The sequence below is a fragment of the Carex rostrata genome, chromosome 5 (genome assembly GCF_964058835.1).
Source record: "Carex rostrata chromosome 5, lpCarRost1.2, whole genome shotgun sequence".
NCBI classification, from domain to species: domain Eukaryota; kingdom Viridiplantae; phylum Streptophyta; class Magnoliopsida; order Poales; family Cyperaceae; genus Carex; species Carex rostrata.
In genome coordinates, this window is record NC_135922.1 from 12,848,891 (window position 1) to 12,872,373 (window position 23,483).

General features: G+C 36.3%; 1 protein-coding gene across 1 annotated transcript; it reads left to right on the forward strand.

Annotated features, from left to right (window-relative positions):
* Positions 1 to 6,021: 6,021 nt before the first annotated feature.
* Positions 6,022 to 6,570, forward strand: LOC144553862 (putative disease resistance protein RGA3). The gene has a single exon (XM_078302055.1). It carries the CDS (start codon positions 6,022 to 6,024, stop codon positions 6,568 to 6,570), a length of 549 nt encoding a protein of 182 aa, XP_078158181.1.
* Positions 6,571 to 23,483: the final 16,913 nt, after the last annotated feature.

The following is a 23,483-nucleotide window of genomic DNA, read 5'->3' on the forward strand; positions in this document are numbered from 1 at the left end:
TTTTTAATCAGAATTGACAGTTTCGAGCTGTCCTTCAAAACAAGAAATTAAAAATGTAAATATGAATACTGTGTAGCTCCTACATGGTTCTAAAAAAAAAAAAATGTAAATTTGAAGCTTTGTCACGGACTCCCGACTCCGTGTCTCCTACCCCGATTTCTTTTTCTTATTTTCTCTGTTCTTTTCATAATATTTTTATAATTTTTTGTATTTCTTATTGGTTATATTACCGAATCACAGTTAATTATTTGGTGTAACTTTCATGGCAAATTAAGCCATTCGTTTCAATTAGACGCGTCAAATTGGTCCAGATATCATTTTAATTTTGACACGTATTCAATAACTATTCATTGGAATAGAGTAGATCTGCCATTTTGGTTACAGATATATGATCCAGAATTCCAGATATCATTTCAATTTTGACGCGTGAAATTAGTCCACTCATTTCAATTTTTATGCGTGAAAAGGTACAGTTATTTGAAAAACTTATTTCTAATGCGCTAATGCTCCTTTATTGCACAGGAGCGGCACCAATAATTGATTGCTACTTTTAGAATAGTCTTCATAAAAATATCTCCTTGGCTGCCTAGAAGCTCGTCTGAGTCTCACATTGCATCTGCAATCAGCAGTTCTCTGTTCTCGATCTAAAAAACCTTCCTACTCTCAGTCCATGTACCTCTAAAAAAATTTCACCAATGGCAGATCTACTGCTGTCAGCATTGGTTCGAGTTGTGTTGAAGAAAGCGGCAGACTCACTGTTTCAGCAGATCGGGGAGATGTGGGGCATCAATGGCCAACGCGAGAGACTCCACAACATGCTTCTCGAAATCCAGGCTGTACTTCCCGACACTGAGGAGAAAGCAAATTCTAATGCAGCCGTGAAATCGTGGCTGGAGAAGCTTCAATCAGCTGCTTATGATGCTGATGATCTGCTCGATGAGTTTTGGAATGAGGTGCTGCACCGCGATGCCGTCAGACATGGCCACAAGGTCTCAATGTAAGTGCCTTCTTTTCCCTTGAAAGTCCTACTCTCATTTGCTATAAGATGAGTGGGAAGTTGAAGAAACTTGTCCGAAAGGTTGATGTTCTTGTTACTCAGATGCGGGGTTTTGGTTTTGTTCATGGCTGGAGTCAAGTGGCCAATCGGATCAGAACTGATTCTCTTGTGGTTGAATCAGAAGTTGTGGGAAGGGATGAAGATAAAGAGAAGGTAGTACGATTATTACTCGAAGGGTGTGAAAGTGACTGAAATTTTTATTAATAAGAAATAAATTAAATAAATATCGATATTAGATAACAGTTTTCAATTTTTTCGAGATATAGAAAAAATGTAATAGTTTATCACGTTCTCTAAACGTTATAGACTATCATGGCGAGGATTACCAACAAATTAATCACTCTCCCTTCTAACTGAACCTTGCAGAAAAAAATCAGAAAAAAAACCAGGACATTAACCTCTACCACGTGAGCGGGATGTCGTAAAAAACAACGTCCAGGTCCGCCAACCCGTCCATTTCGCCCTCTCCCATTCTTAATGTGAGTTTTTTTTTACTAAAATGATTGTAGAAATTAGTAATTTCTCAATAATTTATTGATTTGTTTTGTTGTGAAGAATATTGTTAGGTTTAATTAGGTGAAATTGCATCCTTTAGTAATTTGTGAAGACTATTGTTAGGTTTAATTAGGTGAAATTGCATCCTTTAGTAATTTGTGGAGACTATTGTTGGGTTTAATTAGGTTTAATAATTTTGTTGTGAAGACTATTGTTAGGTTTAAAACAATAGAGGGGCTCTTTACAAATTGGATTGTAATGGTTAGTTTATTACCACCACATGCATCGTGAATTTTTAGGTTTATCTTTTAGGTTTGATTAAAATTTAACAAATATTATATAGGAAATTCCTCATATTATGTAGGAATTCCTCAAAAATGGACACCTGAATCTAAATTATTTAAAATTTTATTTATGTAGCATGGTAGAAAATTTTAGCAATGTGTTATGGATGCCGCATGCACAGCATAAAATCTCATTATTTTCTGATATTGTAAGTTACTCAATGAATCATGTAATATCCAAATTTCATATAATTTTTTGTTAAGAGATATAAATGTTTGAATTACGACATTTTTGTAACCAAATTGTATAATAATGACATACTTGTAATGGGGTGAATGTTCAACACCACCAGGCTGTGATTCCATACCACGAGCTTTGCGAACCAATCTTGCGAAGGCTTGGTTTGTATCAGGTTGCTAGAATACGAAAAATAAATATTAACAAATGACTCATCGCTGACCTTATTGAGCGGTGGAGACTAGAGACGCATAATTTCCATCTTCCAGTGGGAGAGATGACAGTCACACTACAAGATGTTTCATGCCTATGGGGATTGCCAATAAAAGGGGGCTCCGGTGATTGCTTTTGCAGACCTAAAAGTGTCTGAATTAGTGGAGCAGCTTCTTGGAGTTAGGCTTGCAAATCTATTGCTTAAAAAGAAAAAGAGATCGACGCAGAACGAGGAACCTATTTTTCGCACGACTTCTGGATATTCCATAGATCTGAAGCAACTGCGCAATCAATTTGCTGTCATGCCAAATGAATAGCCAGGTGAGCCTACAGAGGAGCAGGTACAGTAGTACACTCGGGCTTACATACTCGACTTGTTCGAGACTATGCTTTTTGCTGATTCTTCGGGAGATTCTGTTCCGGCCATGTATTTGCAATTTCTTAATAATCTTGACTCGCCGACTCAATACAACTGGGGTGGTGCTGTTCTAGCACTACTCTATAGGAACTTGTGTAATGTCGTTGAGCGTAGGACAAAATCGGTGTGGGGAGCAACTATTTTTCTACAACATTGGTGTTAGACCAGATTACCGACCGGGCATCCTTATCCCCTAAACCAAGAGAGACTTATAAAATGTGTCTTCCACAAGTGCAACAACTGATAGTCTTTGACTATCTTTGAATACCGCATTCAACGATTCTGATCCATTAGTAGTTATAATTTTCCAACGAGCACCGCCGTCCATACATTGATACACCTTCCATAGTTTACGAATCTCATTATGGTTGGAATCTTGATATTTACTAATATTCTCTAAGTATGCAACTGCAGCTGGACTTTTCCTTCATGAAATTCGAAGTACTCCTCATACCTTCGTGGCTTCTTTTTGTTCACTAGTATCTTAAATATTTTGCAAATTTTTTATTGTGTACCTTTCTCATCAAATTCTCGGCGACGTGTTGAGAACACAATCTATGAACGTACTCACCACCATTCTCATACCAACCACCATATCTATCGGTGAATACTTTCTTGATCCCCATGTGCCGGTTGAAAACAATGAACATGAACTCATTATCAATTACCTCCAAACGCAACCACCTCATGAACCATCCCTATGTCTAGAATCTCTCTTCCTCGACTAATGCAAAAGTCAGAGGAAGCAACTGGTTTTCCGCATCATAACCACATGCCATCAACAATCTCCCTTGATACCGACCGAACAAGAAACATGTATTAATACTAATGATTGACCTGAGATGAGGAACTGTAGCAATGCACGGACCGTCAGTCCACACAGCTGCCTTAAACAACCTTTTTGTTTGATCTTCTATGGGTTCGTGCGAAACTCCATATTTTGTTCTAGGAGTTGATCTTTTAATTGCTTTCAACAGTGAGGTGAGAAGGTTGTACAAGCCTTCCCAACTACCAAATATTTGTGCGATTGCTAGTTCTCGATCACGCCACAACTTGTTATATTTGGGAATAACTCTCTTGTATGCTTGACGAACTAGCCCTTTAACGCTTAATATTTAAGGTAACATTTTTCCTAATATCTTCTCTTAGAGGAGGGTTTCAATGCCTCATTTTTTTTATACCTCATCATACCTCATATTTTATATCTTCATTTTCTTCATATTCAAAGTCTAAATTGTTGATTCGAACAGTTCAACATGATATCATACTAAAATATGGTTAGGGATGAAATTTTATATTTTTTGGATTTTTTTTGCTATTTTTTAAGATAGGTAGAAAATCACTGTTTTTTGAATGGTTCAAAAACAGTGATTTTGTACCTATCTTAAAAAATAGCAAAAAAATTTCAAAAAATATAAAATTTCATCTCCATGCACATTTTAGTATAAATATTTTGTTGAACGGTTCGGATTGACAATTTGGACTTTGAAAACGAAAATATAAAATATGAGGTATGATGAGGTATGAAAAAATGAGGCATTGAAACCCTCCTCCTTCTCTTATAACATTGACAATCATTTCTGCAGTTAATTGTGCATCATCAGTACGAGAAGTATCGATCAGATATGAGAGATTGTTGATGCATGTTTCTTGTCTGGTCGATATCAAGGGAGATTGTTGATGGCATACGGTTATGATGTGGAGAACCAGTTACTTCTTCTGACTTTTGCATTAGTCGAGGAAGAGATATTCGAGACATAAGGATGGTTCATGAGGTAGTTGCGTTTGGAGGTAATTGGTAATAAGTTTATGTGCGTTGTTTTCGATCGGCACATGGGAATCAAGAAAGTATTCACCGATAGATATGGTGGTTGGTACAAGGATGGTGGTGAGTGCGTTCACAAATTGTGTTATCAACACGTCGCCGAGAATTTGATGAGAAAGGTACACAATAAAAAAAATTGTGAAATATTCAAAATACTTGTGAACAAAAAGAAGCCACAAAGATATGAGGAGTACTTCGAATTTTTACGAAGGAAAAGTCCAGTTGCAGTTCAGACTTAGAAAATATCGATAAATACCAAGATTCCAACCATAATGAGATCCCTAAGCCATGGAAGGTGTATCAATGCATAGAAGGCGGCACTCGTTAGGGAATTATGACTACTAATGGATCAGAATCGTTGAATGTGATATTCAAAGATAGTTGAAGACTGCCAGTCGTTGCACTCATGAAAGACATATTTTACAAGTCTCTCTTGGTTTAGGAGATGAGGATGCCCAGTCGGTAATCTGGTCCAACACCAATGTTGTAGAATAAGAGTTGGTCCCCACACAGATTTTGTCCTACGCTCAACGGCATTACACAAGTTCCTATAGAGTAGTGCTAGAACAACACCACCTTAGTTGTGTTGAGTCGGTGACTCAAGATCGTCAAGAAATTGCAATACATGGCTGGAACAGAATCTCCCGAAGAATCAGCAAAAATCATAGTCCCAAACAAGTCGAGTATGTAAGCCCGAGTGTACTGCTGTACCTGCTCCTCTGTAGGCTCACCCGACTGTTTATTTGGCATGACAGCAAATTAATTGCGCAGTTGCTTTAGATCTATGGAATATCCAGAAGTCATGTGAAAAATAGGTTCCTCGTTCTACACCGATCTCTTCTTCTTTTTAAGAAGCAGATCTGCAAACCCAACTCCAAGAAGCTGCTCCACTAGTTCAGACGCTTTTAGGTCTGCAAAACCAGTCACCAGAGCCCCCTTTATTGGCAATTCCCATAGACATGAAACATTTTGTAGTGTAACTATCATCTCTCTCATTAGAAGATGGAAAGTATGCGTCTCTAGTCTCCACCGCTCAATGAGGTCAACGAGGAGCCATTTATCAATATTTATTTCTCGCATTCTAGCAACCTGATACAAACCAAGCCTATGCAAGATTGGTTCGCAAAACTCGTGGTATGGAATCACAGCCTGGTGATGTTGAACATCCACCCCGTTATAAGTCTGTCATTGTTATACAATTTGGTTAAAAAATATATCGTAATTCAAACATTTATATCTCTTTACAAAAAATTATGTGAAATTTGGATATTACATGATTCACTGAGTAACTTACAATATTAGAGAATAATGAGAACCTGTGCATGCGGCATCCATAACAGATTGCTAAAATTTTCTGCCATGCTGCATGAATAACATTTTAAATAATTTAAATTCAACTGTCCATTTTTGAGGAATTCCTACATAATATTTGTTAAATTTTAACCTAACCTAAAAATTCACGATGCAAACCCTAATGTTTCTATTTAAAACATGGAGCTGCTTCTGAGGCGTTTACGCAATGTTTTAAAAGGAAAACGATATGTTCTTGTGCTAGTTGATGTTTGGAATGAGAATGCCGATAATTGGAAGCGGCTGAGAACTTTGTTAAACGGTGGTGATTCTGGGAGTGCCATTATAGTTACCACAAGGAGCGACAAAGTGGCTACTATAATGGGTACAATAGAAAGTTATAATTTGGGATACTTAGGTGAGGAGGATTCATGGAGCCTGTTTCACGAAAGGGCATTTAACAAGGGGGTAAAGGAATGCCAGGAGTTGGCTGACATTGGTAGAAAAATGATTCAAAATTGTCAGGGATTGCCACTAGCCATTAATACACTAGGTAGCTTAATGAGTTATGAGGTGCGAGAGTGGTTGGTTGTACTCGAAGAAAGCAATATTTGGGAACAAAGGCATGCTAAATATTATGTTTTGCCATTATTGAGGCTAAGCTATGACCACTTGCCTTCATATATGAAAGTGTGTTTCACTTTCTGTGCAGTATACCCCAAGGATTATGAGATGAAAAGGAGATGCTGATCCAATTTTGGATGGCAAATGGATTTATTCCATCTGATGGGTCGAGTAACCTTGAAATGAAAGGCAACGAAATGAGTTGGCGTGGAGGTCATTTTTTCAAGAAGTTAGGCAAGTTGGTACCATGCCCATTTATAAATATATTAAGGATCGATGGGGAGACGGGCATTGTTCTAAAACCACGTGCAAAATGCACGATATGATGCACAACCTTGCTCAATCCATCATGGGTGACAGATGTCAATCTAGATCAAAATTACCAGCACAACATAACCAACCAATGGTCAATGTCCATCATATTTTAGTAAGGACTACTTGCGTAGATATTAACAAAGTCGTTGATTGCTTCCCTTCTATCCGGAGCCTTATTTCATCCTATGATCATTTTGATTCTCGTTATGTAAAAAATATTGGAATTCTAAAATCAAACTCACTGCGTATATTAGAATTGAGTGTAGACCGATTTATTGAGAAAACTAACTTAACGCCCCACAATTTGAAACACCTGAGATATTTGGATCTTTCAAACTTTGAAATTACATCATTGCCTGAAGCGATAATTAAGCACTCTCTATCTCTTGCAAACCTTAAACCTCATGGGGTGTGTGTTTCTTGAAAATTTACCAGAAGGTATGTGATATATGAGTAGCCTTCGGCATTTTATATTAATAATTTACATTATCAATTAAGAAGCATGCCCAAAGGTTTAGGAGAACTAAAATGCTTGCAAATACTGACAACTTACGTTGTAGGCACTGATGTCAATAATGGTATTAGGGGGCTGAAAAACTTGAATAATCTCCATGGTAAATTGCATCTATATAACCTAAGCAAAATTAAGCATGTTGTAGATGCAAGGTAAGCAAATTTGATAGCTAAACAAAATCTGGATGATCTGGCATTATGTTGGGGACCATACAAAATACACTGTGATCCTTTTGAAGTGTTAGATGCTCTTAAACCTTGCAACAAGTTAAAGGTTCTAAGAATCCCAAACTATAGTGGTGACAAGTTTCCTATCAGCTGGATGGCAGAGTACCAGATGTTAGAAAATCTAATTGAGTTGCATATTCTTGTTTGTAGACAGTGCACACGGAAATACTACCAATAGAAAAGCTACCTTTTCTTGAAATTTTCAAATTAGAATATTTAAATAACTTGAGGCATCTTTACAATAGTGAATCCACTAGTTCCGAAATGCCCGAGTAGCTTTTCCATCATTAAAAAACATGGTATTGACATAAATGCCAGAGTTATGCAGCTGGTGTGAAGGTGAAGTTGGCAACAAGTCAGCACTGATTTTTCCCGAGCTAAAAACACTACAAGTCATCAACTGCCCTAAGCTGATTGCAATGCCAATTGTACCTTCCCTTATGACCATGTCTATTAAAGAAAACAAAATCTTGTCGTATCTAGCTACAAGATTAACTACATTGCATAAACTCTCATTTGAGGGCCGTGATGAAAATGAATCTCTATCTTTTCAGCCTTGGGAGTCTCTCAATTATTTATCTTTAACAAAATACAACATATTGTATTAGTAGGTGTAGAGGAGGGAGAGGTGAGTATAACTCTAACAAAATGTCGAAGATTGTATATTTCGGCAGTGTTACATATATCCTTATGGTTCTGGAAGTGTTTTACATTTCTCGAAAGTCTGGACATTTGGGAATGTGACAGTCTTATTCATGGTTTGAAAAATCGGCCGATTCTGAGTCAACTCGGTATCGGACAGGACCGGGCCGAGTTTTATTTGAGTGTCGCGCCTATGCAAGTTTTTCAGCAAAACTCGGATGAACGGTGTTTTACTCGGCCGAATTTTCTGATTTTCTGGCCGAGTCAAGTTGAGTTACATCGAGTCAAGCCGGGTTACACCGAGTTGAGCCGAGTCAAAGCAAAAATGACAGAAGAAAAGAAGATCAATTCCAGCGGCTGTGCTCACTAACCTGGACCGAGTCTTAGCCGGCGGTTGTGCTATCCTAGGTCGAGTAAACAATCGGTAGAAGAAAAGAAGGAGATCGACTGAGGAGATTGGCTAAAGAAAACAGTCGATCAAACAATTGTTGGAGAAGTTCAAACTTCAATTACCTGAGGAGATCGGCTGAGGAGAAGGAAATGAGTCCCATTCGAATTTCGATCGAAATATTAGAAAGAAATGAGTCTGCGGAAGAGAAGGAAATGGGAAGGGGAATAAAAAGAAGAATTACAGTTGGCCCTCCTCATTTTACTATTTTTTTATTTTACTCTAAAATAAAGAGGAATTGGAAATGTTTCTTAAATCTAAGACAATTAGTAGTGCGCTAGTAGAGGGCTTTTGTTTTTTCGTGCGCTAGCAGTGCACTTTTGATTTTACTCCTGCAAAAAGGTAATAAATAATGCATGTGACTCTATAGACTACAGCACTATTCACTACTAACAGTTCACTAAAGTTAAATTAACAAAAGAATGCATGTGACTTCTTGCTCTTTTTTTTTTATTTGACTAAAGTTAAAGTAACTTTTATCTCTTTATAAATTGGAGACCAAGAAGCAAAACAATATCAATTCCACCCGTTGTACACTACTAATAGCTAGATATTCTTTCGCTACTAATTTAGATGCTCAAGTACTTAGCTCATATTTTGTCTCTATAATTTAATTACACAATAAATATAGTACATTTTTTCTTATTATAGATAGTTAATTTTAGATTTTAGTTAAATTTTTTTTCGTTTTATGTTATTTTCTTAGTATAAATTTAATGTTAGGATAGTACATATTTTTTTGCTAGTTAAATTTTAGTATACAAACCTAAGTTAATTACTAATTTTGTTCTCCATTATTTTATTCGACACTATGATCATAGACAAAATAATTAATTTATAATATCTTATTACTTAATTTAAATATGGCTGATAGAGGCAAATCGACATGTAGAGTAGAAGATGTTGGTTAGAAACACTTTGAAGCAGTTGAAGCTAATAAAAAAAAAGGTAAAATGTAAATGGTGTCATAGAATCATTTCCGATGGAATTTCTAGAGGAAAAAAATATTTGGGTGGGATAAAGGGTAATGTTATGGTATGTTCTCAACTTTCAAAAGAATTCGAGTTCAATTTAATCAACATATTCGAGGAAAAAAGCAAGAAAAACAAAAAACAAGGGCACGAGAAGAATTAATAGCAGATGAGTTGACAAGAGTCCCAGAAAATTTATCGAATGAGGATGTCTCAGATCCCGAACTTTATAGGGCTCTAAGAGAAAGTAGAGAGTCCCAAAGGGTTGAACAATTTCAACATAGGAGGAGCGAATGCTCTTCTAGAGCGGAGTTAGGGCGCTCTGCTTCTATGCGTGTGCCTGAAGGGTTTGGTCGTAATAAGAGACTGTTGAACGTAGGGATCGGGACATCTGATAGGCAACCTAGAGTCGATAATTATTTATACTCAAAACAAACAAGTTGACAATCCAAAATTTCTAATGTTGTGCTAAGGGGTATAAAAGATGCAAAACAATATTTAGGTCGAGCGTGAACAAAGTTCTTTGTTCATGATGATATCCCTGCACATGTTGTAGAGAGTGCCTACTCTAAAAAGGCTATTGAAGCAACACAGTAATGTGGAACTAGTGTCTGTGCGCCAAATTCATATGAGAGTTATAATAAATATTTATCAATGGAGGTTGAGGAAATTGAAAACCACATAAAAAACTTTCATAGCCACTATGATGATTTTAGTTGTACCATAATGTGTGATGGATGGACCACTAATAATAAAAGAAATATTATTAATTTTTTGGTTTATTGTGCCGAAAGGTATTTTTGAAATCTGTTGATGCGACGAATAATTACAAAAGTGTAAATTTTTGGTTGGTTATTCTATTTGGAGGGATTTGATGTCTTTACCTAGCACAAATTTTTGTTGGGATAAATTTTAGAATAATTCGGATAGTTATAAATTAATTAAAATAAATCAAATTGAAATAGAGTTATTTATCCTTAAGTATATTCCATTCATTGTGCAAGATGGAACCGCAACCAAGATAATCCGGAATTGTTGCTTCTTAGACACACCATGAAAGCAACTAACAATAACTCTGCAATATTCAGTAGTTGATCAGAATTAATCAAGTTGGATAATTAACAACTAACAAAAAATTGCACTTTTGTAATTATTCGTCGCATCAACATATTTCAAAAATACCGTTCGGTACAATAAACAAAAAAATTAATAATATTTCTTTTATTATTAGTGGTCCATCCATCACACATTATGGTACAACCAAAATCATCCCAGTGGCTATGAAAGTTTTTTATGTGGTTTTCAATTTTCTCAACCTCCATTAGTAGATATTTATTATAAATCTCATATGAATTTGGTGCATGGACACCAGTTCCACATTCGTGTGTTGCTTCAATGGCCTTTTTAAAGTAGGCATTATTTGCAACATGTGCAGGGATACCATCATGAACAAAGAACTTTGTCCACGCTCGACCTAAATATTGTTTTGCATCTTTTATGCCCCTTAGCACAACATTAGAAATTTTGGATTGTCGGCTTGTTTTTTTTTAGTATAAATAATTATCGACTCTAGGTTTCCTATCAGATGGCCCGATCCCTACGTTCAACAGTCTCTTATTATGACCAAACCCTTCAGGCGCACACATAGAAGCAGAGCACCCTAACTCTGCTCTAGAAGAGCCTTCGCTCCCCCTATGTTGAAATTGTTCAACCCTTTGGGACTCTCTACTTTCTCTTAGAGCCCTATGAAGTTCGAGATCCGAGACATCCTCATCTGATAAATTTTCTGGGACTCTTGTCAACGCATATATTATTAAGTCTTCTCGTGCCCTTGTTTTTTTATTTTTCTAGCTTTTTTTTCCTTGAATATGTTGATTAAATTGAACTCGAATTTCTTTTGGAACTTGAGAACATACCATAACATTACCCTTTATCCCATCCAAATGTTCTTTTCCTCTAGAAATTTCACCTGAAATGATTTTATGACACCATTTACATTTTACCTTTTTTTTTTATTAGCATCAATTGCTTCAAAGTGTTCCCAACCAACATCTTCTACTCTACATATCGATTTGCCTCTATCAGCCATATCTAAATTAAGTAACAAGATATTATAAATTTTTATTATGTCTATGATCATAGTGTCGAATAAAATAATGGAGAACAAAATTAGTAATTAACTTAGGTTTGTATACTAAAATTTAATTAACAAAAAATATGTACTATTCTAACATTAAATTTATAATAAGAAAATAATATAGAACGAAAAAAAATTAACTAAAATCTAACATTAACTATCTATAATAAGAAAAAATGTACTATATTTAATGTGTAATTAAATTATAGAGAGAAAAAATATGAGCTAAGCACTTGAGCACCTGAATTAGTAGCAAAAGAATATCTAGCTGTTAGTAGTGTGCAACATGTGGAATTGACAGGGGGGCAGCCCCCCCCCCCCCCCCCCTCTCCTGGATTTTGAGTTTTAGTGGTGATTTATTGGTACTGATCGACATTGCTCCTTCCTGGAAAAATTTTTGCCCTCTAGATGTTTGATTTGTAATTCAGGTTAAATTTAGTGTTAAAATCAAAATAAAATGTTTGAATTATGATTGGTAATATTAATTATAAGTAATGATCAGAAACTATAAGTCAGTGTATTGGAAAATATAAGTCAAAACATTGTTTTTTTATCGAGTACCCAATTAGTTAATGGGTTTAAATCCGATAAGTTATTTAAACCCGATTCGATATTTTTTTGCCCCCCTTATGAAAATCCTGGATCCGCCCCTGAGAATTGATATTGTTTTGCTTCTTGATCTCCAATTTATAAAGAGATAAAAGTTACTTTAACTTTAGTCAAATCAAAAAATTAAAAAAAAAATGCAAAAGTCGCATGCATTCTTTCGTTAATTTAATTTTAGTCAACTGTTAGTAGTGAGTAGTGTTGTAGACTGTTTTTCTCTCACCTTTATGTTTACCACTATGTAAATATTCTTGGGACTGGATTTTTCGAGATTAAATCTGTATCCATGTAAATATGATTACCCGAGGCATGCAAGCAATTGCATGATTAATGCATTCTTCAACAACACCACGATTCCATTGAGATCTAGACCACCATATATGTCAGTTTAAAATTATCAAGTGGTGAGAAACCTCTACGGTTTAGTACACCGTGAACGAACTGCAAAAACATTACCTCGGAATCAAACCCAGATCTATGGTAGTCAAAGTGTAGAGTAGCCATAGAAGTCCAAAGATCTATCCATCTTTTGGACAATATGCACGTGCGCACAACCTCTTCAGTTGTTAGTAAGAAGAGTATTTGTTTTATAAGTGGGTCGGGCAAATCACTTATTATGTCGACGACAAGATCTCTACCATCCATCTTTCACCCTTCAATGAGGAAGTTTGTCGAACACCTCACATAAATGATCTGTGTTGAAATGCAAGAAAACAACAAACTAACCATAAGTAATCTCAAATGTAGAACATGAAACATGAACAATGATATACCACCAAATCGCCGACGGATTTCTAAGGTCATGACAACTAATACAATGATGCACCAGTCAGTCATAGAGAGAAATTGGCCCAAATTCATAACTTTCACAAACTTGGGAAATTATCAAATTATCTAATATAGTTTACTCATAATGATCATGGATTTTATTTTTTTACAGAACCATTAAATTTTGACAAGAATGAAAAATGCATCAATAGAAGAGTATTCACCAAAAGCACTCACAATGCACAAATAAAAGAAATAAAACCTAAATTACAGAAAATTGGGGAGCATCGACTCAAATTAGAAATCTACAATTTGTTAGAAATTTATTTTAAAACTCAAAATTTAAATAATATTTATTTTAAGAGTGAGTCTATGGTACTATGCATATTACGATTTGGCACCATGCAACGGCTCTATATTCGAGTTTCCAAATCCTAACGGTCTATCCGAACCGTTCATCTTGTTCTCCATATTAATGTGTGTTTGGAGACCAAATTTTACATTTTTTTAAATTTTTTTACTATTTTTTTAGATTTATTGAAAATCACTGTTTTTGGATGGTCCAGAATTTTCAGATCAAGTGATTTTCAATAAATCTAAAAAAATAGTAAAAAAATTTAAAAAAATATAAAATTTGGTCTCCAAACACATATTAATATGGAGAACAAGATGAACGGTTCGGATCGACCATTAGGATTTGAAAACTCGAATATAGAGCCATAGCACGGTGCCCCCGTCGGTGCCAACCCGTGATATGCATAGTACCATAGACTCACTATTATTTTAATATTAATGGTTTTTTAACTTTATGAATTATGGAGCTATTTGTGAATTAGTTGTATGATCCAATTTTCATACGAAAGCTCTCTATTACATTGCCACAAAAGATCGAATCAAATATATGTGGTATTTGAGCTATGCATGACCTTTATGTTACCATTCTTCGGTTACTATTTATTTTAATCAATTGAAGAATTACTCAATTGAAATATGCACAAGCAATTAAATTATTTGTCCATTTGAGTTTTATTCATCAATCTCAACGTCTATTTTCTTTAAAACATTCAAACGGTAATATAATTGAATATCACTTTTTAATAGTCATGAATGCACAAATTTCATAAATTCAATTTCTATTCTCCCACAAATCATCTAATAATGAATATACTCTCTTCTTCCTGTTAGCTCCATGTTTCATAAATTCAATTTTTATTCTCCCACAAATAAATATTTTCTTTATAGAAAATATATTATTCTGCTATCATTGTTGAAAGAAGCTACATCAACCTCTACCACGGTTGCGCCCGCATGCAGAGGAATACCGGCGTAACTTGGGACAATCTTAACCGATTATTCATGCGCTTAGGATGAGAAGTTGCCTTAGGTCTGCATTTTACACCTCCGGGTAATAAAGTTTTAATTATATTCTTGATTATATTTTTTTAATATAATTGTTATTTATTTTATTGATCAAAATTCAGATTTAATATTAGTTGGTTAGTTCATATTTTTCCAACAATCTAAGGCAAAAACTCGTAATCTGAATTTGATCAAATTAAAATTCTGACTTTAATTATTTTATAAATTGTAGAATTAATTAGTTTACCAAAATGAAAGATAAAAAATCAAAATCAAAATATTGGTCATAACAAAAACTATTTTCTGATTCGGATGGTATTTTGTATGAACTGTCACTGTGATTTGTGATATAAATTTAGCAGTTATTATTACTATGAAATTGTATTCAATCATTATTATTTGATTTAAATCACAATTGGAGAAGTTAGGAATATAAATTTGAGTTTGAATAGACCGAATTTTTTATAAATATCCAAAATTAATAATAAATTACGGATTTTAACCAATTTTATAATTTATTTTCAAAAGTATCCAACCCGGTCTTCTAATAACCGGAAAACAGTAATCTTTCTGGTGAATGGGTGCCCGAAAAAATTAAAAAAATTCGGTTAGGGGCTAACCGGAAAAATATGAAACCGGTTATTTGTGCACCGGAAATGTAATATATGCACTGTTATTGATTAACCGGTTTTGTGTTCGATTAACAGTGCCCGGAAATTCACTCTACACCCGGTTAATGGAATAGCGCAAATCTCTCCCCACTCGGTTATATAACCCGCAGATAGATCTCATAATTTACTCTGAAGAATTAGAGTCAAGAAAAATAACAGGAAGAAAGTAAGTTTTTTTTTTATAATTAGTAATTAAGTTATTATTTTTTTAACTATCGATTTTTGAAATATAATAAAGATTTCTCCTCCAGTTCTTTGTATGCAAATTATGTCGAAATTTTTATAAATTTTTGAAATATAATTGTTTAGAATTTTTTGAAATATTGTTTAGAGTTATTTGGAATATTGTTTAGATTGTTTAGAATTTATTTGTTTGGAATGTTTAGAATTTATTTGTTTGGAACTGATCAATCAATTACAATCATCCATACAAAAATAAATCAGTAAACAAATATTACTTGCTCTATCAATAAATAAAAAATTATGTTAATTATTTTATCTTTTAACTATCTATCTTTTTTTGAAATTATGTAAATTATTATTTCTTCTAACCGGTTTTGTAATCTACTACAGATACGAAGCACACGATCACACTTAGACGGAGAGAAAGGAAGACACTCAGGCAAAGATAAAGGAAGATAAAAAAAGAAACAGGTAATTTTTTACAATTAATTTGTAATTATTTATGATTTGTACCAATCAAAACTAAAAATAGGTTAATTGCATATATTGTTTGGACTAAAAATAGTTTATTTTTTATTTTAATTTTAATTTGTAATATAATTAATTAGTTCATTTCAACTGGTTCAGGATATTGTCCAAATAATTTAGAATTTTTTCGAACATTCCAAAATGGTTTAGAATATTTTATAAAATTCAAAAATAGTTAAGGACATTGCAAAATGGTGCAGAATAAGTTAGGAATATTCAAAATAGGCTAGAATAATTTAGGAAATTGTAAAATAATATAGAATAATTTTCATAGGTCCGGACAATTTTTAATTACTTATATGTTGTTATTTTTTGAATTGCCAGACCAATTGAAACTAAAAATGGATAGAACTATTTGTGTGAAAATTTATATTGGAGGAGAAATCCAATACAATGATGATGGGGTATATTACAGTACTCGAGCTAAATACTCATTACCGCTAACCGCGAACCACAACTTTGATTATCTTCAGAATGAGATTTATAAATTGGTTGGGTATAATGTTAGTCAAGCAAATCTGGAAATCCAAGCCAGGTTTAATATGTCTACCGATGGGGGATGTGACCATCAGTTAATACCTATAATAAACCAACAATCGTTCGAAATGATTTTAGGAATTGTGTCCTCATTTTCACAAATATTACCGATTCTGGAGTTATATGTAGAATTGGAACCGAACTATACCAATCAGATTCCTGAACCTCGATCCCGACCTAGTACCAGTCGGAATCTTGTGGATCCCGACCCAATACCAGTTAGATCACGACCTAGTATTGGTCGCACTCTGTGCATATACCAGTGATACCCCGACCCAGTATCGGTAGCAACTCTGTGGATCTACCAGCTAGACCCCGACACAGTACCAGTCGAAACTCTGTGGATATACCAAGCACATCCTGACCCAGTACCAGTCGGGTCCGTAGACAGATACGTGATTATTCGCATGTCTCTGTGGATGCAATTGATTCTCACAATTTGGAAAGTGGAGATGAGATGCTCTCAGGTGAGTCATCGGGTTCGGATGATGATATTGAACTGCCCAGCCAGTCACCTTCACAGTACCGTCAAACACATACCCGTCAAGCATAGTACCCGATAACTGGTCGGGAAAGTATGACACATCCGGTTGATAGTTTCAATGACATATCCGGTTTTCGGCCTGCAGATGTCGATTTTTTTGGCAGCTCAAAAAAAACATTCGATAATCCATTGGCTAAGGGTGTAGTTTATGAGTCGAAAACAACTCTAAAGATAGCAATCAATGAGTTTCATCTCGATAAGAATTGCGAGTGCCAGGTCCTTAGAAGCGAACCTAGACGTTACGAGATGGTGTGCAGAGATAATTTTTGTAAATTTAAGGTATACGCGAAGCAGAACGGTCTTTCAGAATCTTGGATTATTACGAAACAAGCATATCCTCACACGTGCACAGTATCGGCAACACGTACTGATCATTGACAGCTTACAGCAGAGATGGTTGCCCTTGCGATTGATAAGACCATTAGAAGGGATGTGTGCTCTCCTATAAATCATATCCGAGATATCGTCATGCAGAAATATAATAAGGTAACCCCCAAGTACAACAAATTATGGAGAGGCCGTGAGCTTGCTATTGCAAATCTGTTTGGGAGTTGGGAGAACTCGTACAACTTGCTTATTCCACTATTGGAAGCCATCAAAAGAACAAATCCAGGAACAAAGTATTGTGTGATGTCGACCCCGATTGACAAAGAAACTGATAGGCACTTCCACAGAGCGGCATGGGCATTTGGAGCGTGTATTGCAGCGATACCGTTTCTCAGACCAGTGATTAGTATCGATGCATGTTTCATATCGGGACGATACCAAGGTAGGCTGCTAATAGCATGCATGTACGATGCCGAAAACCAATTGCTTCCGTTGGCTTTTGCAATTGTGGAGAAAGAAAGCACTGACAACTGGGCATTTTTTATGAGATGGTTAAGATTGGAAGTCATTGGAGATAATCAATTCTTTTGTGTCGTATCGGATAGCCATTTGGGGATTAAAGCCGTGTTCCAGGATCCACATCTCGGATGGGATGAGTCAACCGATCAATGTGTGCATCGGTATTGTTCTCAACATGTTGCTGAGAACCTCTTCAAGCACGTGGGGCGTAAGAGAGAGGTTAGCGATAGATTCATAGCTGGAGTGAACAAATTCAAACCTAGAAGGTTGCGGGAGATGTTACAAGACTTTGAAATTGGTTGTCCAGAGGCTATCGACTATCTTAACAAGGTGGGTAAGAGAAACCCTAATGATGAAGATGAGCTTCCATGTCCAGAGAAGTTGTATCAAGCAGAGGACGGAGGTCACCGATGGGGGATAATGACAACAAATGGGTCAGAGTCACTGAACACCGTGTTCAAAATTAGTCGGCGATTACCGGTTACAGCGGTCGTGGAGGATACATTCTATAAATTGAATAAATGGTTTTTTGAACGATGGAACAAAGCTCAAATGTCATGTCAGCATGGTCAGGTGTGGTCCGACCGGGTAACTAAGTTATTGCAAAAGCGTATCGAGAAGGGAAGGGACATGACTATGATTTCTTATCGTACCTGTCATGGACTTTTTGAGGTCCTAGTTAAGGGTGAAAAAAATCCGGCCAGGCGTAACCAACCGAGACTTGAGTATACTCATAGGGATGTCCGAGATGTGTGCAGATAAAAGAATATTTTCGAGATGAAATATCTGATGATGATTTTGTAGATAAAAAGGTCTGGCGAGCACGTCGTCTGGGAGATATAAAAAAGACTGGCTAGCATTGTTATTAAGTAGGTTGTCGAATTAAGTTTAGTTTGTTTTTAGAAATTATGTTGTACAAGTTGAATTATTTTGTGAAACATTTGTATGTGATGAGAACTATTTTATTTGTATGTGCTAAGAACTATTTTATTTGTATGTGTTGAGAACTTTTTTAGTTTAGAGGAGACGATTTCGATGAAATTGTTAAGTTATAGGAGACGGATTCGAATACCAATTAAAAGACAGAAGAAAATAAAAAATAATTAAAACAAATCAACTGGTTCCAAATCTAACGGGCAGTACAACTAAAATAGATGAATTATACAGACACGGATAAAAGATAAGAAAATAGATCAAAGGCCGGGCATGTGGTCGGGATAATCTGCATACCTGAAGCGCCGTACCGCACGGCGGCACCTATGACCCCTTCCTAGTTGTTCTTTCGGGCTTCTCTCGTCTGCATTACCATCAGATGGACGTGAATGGGATGTGGATGCCCCTGCGTCACCAGTATCGATAGACGGACGTAAATGGGATGTGGATGCCCCTGCGTCACCAATATCTATAGGTGGCCCGTCAAATAACCAACTAGTCCTCGGATGCTCACGTCGCAAAGTCTCCATAGATACTCGTCGTGCAATCTCGATTACCTCCTGCTCCTGAAAATCTAGCAAATCTTTTATGGTGCCTGTGCCTATTCCCTGTCTCTGATAATCCTCCCAAGACGGATTGTGTCCACTCTGATCCTGATTCATCTGCAATTCATACACAGCTTTAATTCGTACAAAAATAACTGTAATTCATAAAAAAATACTTGTTCTAAACGAAAAACATACCTGTCCGAGATCAACATCCTGATGTAGGCTGTAACTCGGCCCATGCGTCTCCAAAAGGCTGTCCGGATTCCAAGCTTGTGTCCCCTGAGAATTTAGTTTGATAAGTTGTGGTTTACAAACAATTTTTTTTAAGTAAAATTACAAATTACCTGTCCGGGGTCTGCGACTGGATGTGGTGGATTTACCGGTGCAAATGCTTCTGATGGGATGTACTTTCTCCATTCGGTGACGTCGTATAACCAACCCTTAAAAGGATCTGGGCCTTCGAATCTAGGCGGTTCTGGATATGGATACACCCCAATAGGAGTAGGCTTGTCCGATGGGATCGCTTCCCAGTTTTCTGGAATTCCCGCCTCATCCATCATTTGCCGGGCACGTGGACCGAAACCTGTATCACAGCAGAAACGCCAGCCTGTTCTCATTAGTTTTTTACCAATCTTTTGCCACCCCTTGGTTAAGAACATCTTGACGCCGTGCGCCAACTCTCCAATCACAGTCAATGCTTGTACACAAACAGTTTCATTTTTAGTAATTATGAGTTTTAACCAACGAGGATAGCAATTTACAGTTCGAGTGCCAAGTGGTCCACTGGAAATGTATCCACTCGGCCCATGCTCTACTCTGTGGAGCCAATTCACACGATCCATTCCTTCCACGTGCTGGCTAAATAGATAGACAGATGCCATACATCTCTTCTGGTACCACTTGCGATAACGCGGAAGGTCGTTTGGCTCAAAGGAGCGACCTTCTCTGATTACTTGCGCCTCATATGCAGTAGCCAATTGAACGTATGTCACGTGTCTTGTGACCCAGGACTCGTTCTTCTTCGAGCCCAACATCAACCTGTTCATAATTTTATAACAACTTAACACCCAAAGGTAACTAACATAAATAAGGAAAATGACGGTGAGTCAGCCTTACTTGTGCAACTCAACATGCGTGTGCCTATTCAGTGGTTGTGGCACCAGAATCTCTTGAAACAATCCGAATTGCCTCATGCAGCGATCCGGATAGGTATGCTCAACGATCCAATAAAATATCAGTGGACCGCAATACAAGTAGTAGGGCTGATAAATTTATCAAGAATGTGAGTTATAATTTATAAATACGGTAACATATAACTAAATAAATAACTAGATTGAAACATACCCTTCCCTACTGGGTCACTGTCGGAAGCTTGTTGTAGACCCTCTCGTACGGCTCCCAATTCACATGATCCTCCGTCAAACTCTGAAACTGGCCCCGCGGGATACGTGCACCCTGGGTCTTGAAGTGGGAGGATGACACGTATTTGTGTGGACCACACCATTTGTACGCAAAAGATGCGCATGTATCAAGCGTTGGAGCGCCCCAGGCAGGTTCCCAGTTTTTAGTTTGAGGCTCGGGCCAAAGAACTGGAAAGCGAGTCCACGACCAGTGCTGCAGAAGCATCACCGGACCATGCATAGATCCTCTATCGGGCTCGGTAGCGACACATAGATGTCGATACAGATATGCAAGAACGGCTCCACCCCAATTGTATGGTATTGGCCGGTCCAAATTCACAATTAGATCGAGATACCACGACGGTATCCCGTCTCCGCTACTATCTGGGAACAAACTGGACGACATCAGGTCCAAGATATATGCACGTACATACCTAGCAAAATTTAAGACAATCATGGAACATTATTGATTGGCTAAAGCACGAATAAATAAATAAATAAATATATATATATATATATATATATATATATATAGTTAGTTACCACTTCAGCGTTTGATCGTTGCGATTTGTCGGTAACTTCTCAAATCGTTCACGAAACTTAGATTTCAGGAAAGTCAATTCCATGCTTCTTTCATTTCCCTCAGGCCCCCGTTTTTTCATAAGTCCACTTTGCTCATGCTCTTTAATTCCTAACATTTCGAAGAGCCGGCCTTTTGCATTCCTACCGTCTGTACTCCCCGTCACTGGGACTCCCGTAATGGGCAAACCCCACAAACAGCTCATGTCCTCCAAAGTAACTGTAATTTATCAAATAAAGAACTATAAATTTCTTCATTTTAATTATCAGTAAATTATCACAAAGAAAAGATTTATTTAAAGTAGTTCTGAAGTTAATACCTGTCATCTCTCCGAAGGGAAGATGAAAGGTGTGTGTCTCAGGACGCCACCGCTCCACGAGTCCGTGTATCAGCGCCGCATCAATTTTTTTGTGAGGCATGACTGCGATCTAGTATAAACCCAATCGAATCAAGAATGAGGCGTATGCAACGTGGTACGCGGTCTGACAACGGTAGTGCTTCACATTTATAACCTCTTTCTTCTACATTACCGAAAATAAAAATTAGAAATTAAAATAAGACTATATTTCTGAACAAGCCAAAAAAAGAAATAACTAATTGCTTACCTCCTCAGAAGCCTGACACACTCTGTGACTGCTGTGCGGTATCCACAACAGATCACTAAAAGTACCCCGCGCCATATCTATTTCATCATTCATTTCGTCTGCCATGCTACAAAATTAATTCAAAGTTAATTCATTATTTTCAAAAATTTTAAACTAATCAAAACTGTTTTGGATGTTTCTAATTATTTCTAAACCAATTTAGATTACCTAAATCATTCTAAACCGTTTCATAACCAATTTGCTGTTTTCTACCATTTCTAATCCGAATAATTTAGAAAACTGCAAATTGGTTATGAAACGGTTTAGAATGATTTAGGTAATCTAAATTGGTTTAGAAATAATTATAAACATCCAAAACGGTTTTGATTAGTTTAAAATTTTCGAAAATAATGAATTAACTTTGAATTAATTTTGTAGCATGGCAGACAAAATGAATGATGAAATAGATATGGCGCGGGGTACTTTTAGTGATCTGTTGTGGATACCGCACAGCAGTCACAGAGTGTGTTAGGCTTCTGAGGAGGTAAGCAATTAGTTATTTCTTTTTTTTTTACTTGTTCAGAAATATAGTCTTATTTTAATTTCTAATTTTTATTTTCGGTAATGTAGAAGAAAGAGGTTATAAATGTGAAGCACTACCGTTGTCAGACCGCGTACCACGTTGCATACGCCCCATTCTTGATTCGATTGGGTTTATACCAGATCGCAGTCATGCCTCACAAAAAAATTGATGTGGCGCTGATACACGGACTCGTGGAGCGGTGGCGTCCTGAGACACACACCTTTCATCTTTCCTTCGGAGAGATGACAGGTATTAACTTCAGAACTACTTTAAATAAATCTTTTCTTTGTGATAATTTACTGATAATTAAAATGAAGAAATTTATAGTTCTTTATTTGATAAATTACAATTACTTTGGAGGACGTGAACTGTTTCTGGGGTTTGCCCATTACGGGAGTCCCAGTGACGGGGAGTACAGACGGTAGGAATGCAAATGGCCGGCTCTTCGAATTGTTAGGAATTAAAGAGCATGAGCAAAGTGGACTTATGAAAAAACGGGGGCCTAAGGGAAATGAAAGAAGCATGGAATTGACTTTCCTGAAATCTAAGTTTCGTGAACGATTTGAGAAGTTACCGACAAATCGCAACGATCAAACGCTGAAGTGGTAACTAACTAACTAACTATATATATATATATATATATGAGTTAGGCTGGGGTGCTATGGATAGCATAGAGGCCTCTATGCTACGGCTCAATATTCGAGTTTTCAAAATCCAAACAGTCGATCCGAACCGTTCATCTTATTCTCCATATTAATATCTGCTTGGAGACCAAATTTTACATTTTTCTGAATTTTTTTACTATTTATTAAGTATTTTACAAAATTGTTGATCAAACGGTGGCTGCACAAAACAGTAAAACCGTTGGATTAGCGATTTTCAAAGTGGCTTAATAAATAGTAAAAAAATTCAGAAAATTATAAAATTTGGTCTCCAAGCAGATATTAATATGGAGAATAAGATGAATAGTTCGGATCGACCGTTTGGATTTTGAAAACTTGAATATTGAGCCGTAGCACGGGAGGCCACTATGCTATCCATAGCACCCCAGCCTAACTCTATATATATATATATCAATTTATTTGTGCTTTAGCCAATCAACAATGTTCCATGAT

Bases quoted from the DNA above. Each gene is read 5' to 3' on its own strand.
- LOC144553862 (XM_078302055.1), top strand. From the start codon at position 6,022: ATGGAGCTGCTTCTGAGGCGTTTACGCAATGTTTTAAAAGGAAAACGA.